Source organism: Suricata suricatta, chromosome 12 (genome assembly GCF_006229205.1).
Source record: "Suricata suricatta isolate VVHF042 chromosome 12, meerkat_22Aug2017_6uvM2_HiC, whole genome shotgun sequence".
Lineage (NCBI taxonomy): Eukaryota > Metazoa > Chordata > Mammalia > Carnivora > Herpestidae > Suricata > Suricata suricatta.
In genome coordinates, this window is record NC_043711.1 from 882,552 (window position 1) to 885,955 (window position 3,404).

General features: G+C 67.4%; 1 protein-coding gene across 1 annotated transcript in view; it reads right to left on the minus strand.

The window, feature by feature from the left end:
* Window positions 1–3,404, minus strand: part of TCF3 (transcription factor 3) — a 26,137-nt gene that overhangs the window by 2,583 nt on the left and 20,150 nt on the right. The window contains exons 14-16 of the mRNA XM_029916733.1: window positions 3,256–3,402; window positions 3,080–3,182; window positions 62–197 (exon numbers count right to left, since the gene is read on the minus strand). Of these exons, the coding sequence (XP_029772593.1) occupies window positions 62–197; window positions 3,080–3,182; window positions 3,256–3,402 (386 nt within the window). The remainder of the gene's footprint in view (window positions 1–61; window positions 198–3,079; window positions 3,183–3,255; window positions 3,403–3,404) is intronic.

The window sequence follows — 3,404 nt, forward strand, 5'->3', positions numbered from 1 at the left end:
GCGTGTGCGTGTGCGTGCGTCCTGCGGGGCGGGGCGGGGTGGGGCGGGGCCGGGCTGGCACCTGGTCCGCGGCCTGGGGCCCTTCGGCTCCTTCCTGTCCTCCTCCGAGGGGTCGGCCGTCGACGCGCTCTCCTCGTCCTCCTTCTCCTCCCTCTTGATCTCGCCGGCACCCGAGGGGGCGCTGGCTCGCCCGAGTCCTACGACAGCCCGCGGTCAGGGTCCGGGGCCCCTCCAGGGCCACGCGACAGCCCCTGGGCCCCTTGCGGGAGGTGCGGCGAGCTCCCCTGGGAGGGCCAGGCCTTCGTTTGCAGAAACAAACCAAACCCCACAAAACGCGATGAGACAGCAGCTAGGATGGGTCAGAGGACACACCCGGAGCCGCCCTTCCCTCGGCCTCGGGCCCAGAGACAAGGTCTGGCAGCAGCGAGGACACGCGATAACCTTTAGAAGACAGCACATGGTGACCCGCCGTGACTTCGAGGTGGGGAGACTACACCGAAAGACACTTTCTCGAAGGAAACAGAGAATTTGATAAACTCGACTACATCCGAACAGAATTCTGGCTACCAGGCTACCACCAAGGACACAGGGAAACACACGCCACAAGCAGGGCTTGTCATGTATGAATCGAGGAAGGACTGGTCTTCGTAACAGGTAAAACGCCTAAAATCACCAAGAAAAGGACCAGCAGCTCAACAGGACAGTAGGGGGAGTTCCCAAGCAAGCCCTTCGTCCGCAAGGCTGTGGGCCGGCCGTCCGCCGCGCCGCAAACCGCACCACCGACCGCACCGCGGACCGGGAAATGCAAATCCGGATCCAATCAGCCAGGAGGTTGGAGGAGCCGACAGGACCTAACCCCCTGAAGTGCTGTCTGCCGGAGGGAAGGTGGCACGGCGGCCTTGGGAAACAGCGTGGCATCCAGGGCCCGTCCTCAGCCCCCCCCCAGCCAGGTGGCCCTCGCCCCCGACGTGCAGCACGCCAGCAGGATGCCCGTGTCATGGAGCCCAGGACCATGTAACGGAATACAGGCCTCGGGGGCCTGGGGGGCTCAGTCGGTGAAGCATCCAACTTCCGCTCAGGCCACGATCTCAGTCTGTATGACCGGCCCCGGGTCGGGCTGTGCACAGACAGCATGGAGCCTGCTTGGGATCCCCCTTCCCTTAGCTCTGACCCTCCCCCCAAATTAAGCAAACTTAAAGGAAAACACTGCATTTAAAAGCCCACAGCTTGAATTTGGGAGCTCTGCAACAGCAAAGACAGACTTGGATCGGGGCCTGGCCGGCAGCAGACGGTGGGAGGGCAGGGCCAGGGGCCGGAGGGGGGGGTGGCAGAGGACTTGGGGCCCGCTCTGGAGCCCCCCCCCCCGCATCAGGGCACCCTGGGCCCCACCCACCCAATGCTGGAGCCCCCATGTGACGACCACACGTGTTCCACACCCTGCCCACTGGCCCCTGCACCCCTGCGCAGAGTGACAAAATTCAAGACACACAGAGGGGCGCCGGGGGCTCAGTCGATTGAGCGTCCAACTTCGGCTCCAGTCATGATCTCATGGTTTGTGGGTTCGAGCCCCGTGTGAGGCTCCGTGCTGACAGCTCGGTGCCTGGAGCTGCTTTGGATTCTGGGTCCCCCTCTCTCTGCCCCTCCCCCGCTCACACTGTCTCTCTCTCCCTCAAAAACGAATAACGGTGCGCGTCGCAGGTCGGCTCCTGGGGGCTCTGGACACAGGCAGCTCTGTTGTCACACACACGTCACCAGGCGGGCACGGGCTGTGGGCCCTGTCTGGGCCTCGCTCTCCCCCACCGCCGCGGGGCCAGCGTCAGCACCTCACCCGGGGGGCTCTGGTCCCCCTCCCAGAAGGCTTCCTGACACACGGGAGCAGCGCCCGCCGGCCCCAGGCCGCCCTCCTCGGGCCGCCCCTCCCCCCAGCCGGCCACAAGGCGCTGTCCCCTCCTCTGTCTTTTCCCTATAAAGCTCACACCCACGACTGTTGGCTATGACCCTGACCCCCCGGTGTCCAGCTTGGGGTCCTGATCTCAGGAGCATGTGGTTCAGCCTGCGCACCCCCCCAGCCCCATCTCTGAACTCCACCAAGTGCTGAGAACGCCCAGACCCACCCCCTGAACTCCAGAGCCCAATCCCACCACCACCTCCGCACCCGCAAATCCTGTGGCATCTCTGCCCTCAGGATGCCCTGAACCTGCCACCCCCACCCTCTTCAAGCCCTGCGCAGGCCCCTGGCCGGGGACCAGGAGCCATGCACGCCTGTTCTCCCCGCTGCCGCCAGAGGGCACCGGCGAGCATCACGTCCAGCAGGTCCCTGCTCAGCCAGCAGCCCTCCAGGGCTCTCCTGGTGCCTCTGCAGGGACCTGCTTTGTCACCTCCCTCTCCCTCTTTTCCCCTCACGCAGGACAGGGCTCCTCACTGTTCCTTCAACACCCCCCATCATCCTGCCTCAGGGGCCTTTGCACATGCCTCACGCCAGCACCTGTCTGCTTTTCCTCCTGCCTAGCTCCGCTCAAATGTCAATCTCACCCCCTCATCATTAAAACTGCCAGCCCCCCGTGCCCCCCACGCCCCCCTACCCCGGCCCCCCTGCGCCCCCCCGCCCCGGCCCCCCCTGCGCCCCCCCGCCCCAGCCCCCCGCCCCGGCCCCGTTCCTTCTGCACGTTCCACCGCTGACCTCCCCTCTACAGTGTCAGTCCCCGGAACAGGCGTTCTGTCTCATCCCCAGTTCGGGCCCCAGTGCTGAGAAAGACCCCAGGCACACGGCTGGCACGTACGCCGGGCAGGCTCAGTGACCGTGCCGCCGAACGAGGGGGCGAGGAGGTCCGGCCCGACCCTCCTTCCGGAAGGGGCGCACAGGCCGGCCTCGCGGCCTCACGGCGGGCTTCCCGCGCAGCTGAGGGGGTGCTGTGTATACCCCACCACCCCGGGCCTGGCCGGCAGCTCTCCACTGCTCTGTCACCATGTCACCGTCTTCCCAGGGGAGGAGCGGTGCCCAGGGGCACACTGCCCACTGACCTCGCCTGGCACAGCGGACCCCGAAGCGCCAGCCGCCCTGTCCCCAGCCGGGGCTTACCGCTGTAGGAGTCCGGGGGCCGGGACAGGTCGGGGAGGGCGCCGTGGCTGTGCAGGAGGCTGCCGCTGCCCGTGAGCGCGTCTTCCGAGTGGCCGCCTCCGACCTGGGGGGAGGAGGGCTCGTCTGTCAGGGCCACCGCCTGCCCCCCCCACAGCCCCCCTTCAGGCGGCACTCACCAGGCTGGCGTGTCGCCCGCCCAGGGGCACGCCGGGGCCGGGGAAGCCGGGGGCCAGGGCCCCGGGGCCGGGCAGCAGTCCGTGGGCGTCGGCGCCCACCGCGTGGCTGCGCAGCACGTGGATGGCCTCGTCCAGGTGGTCCTCCATCT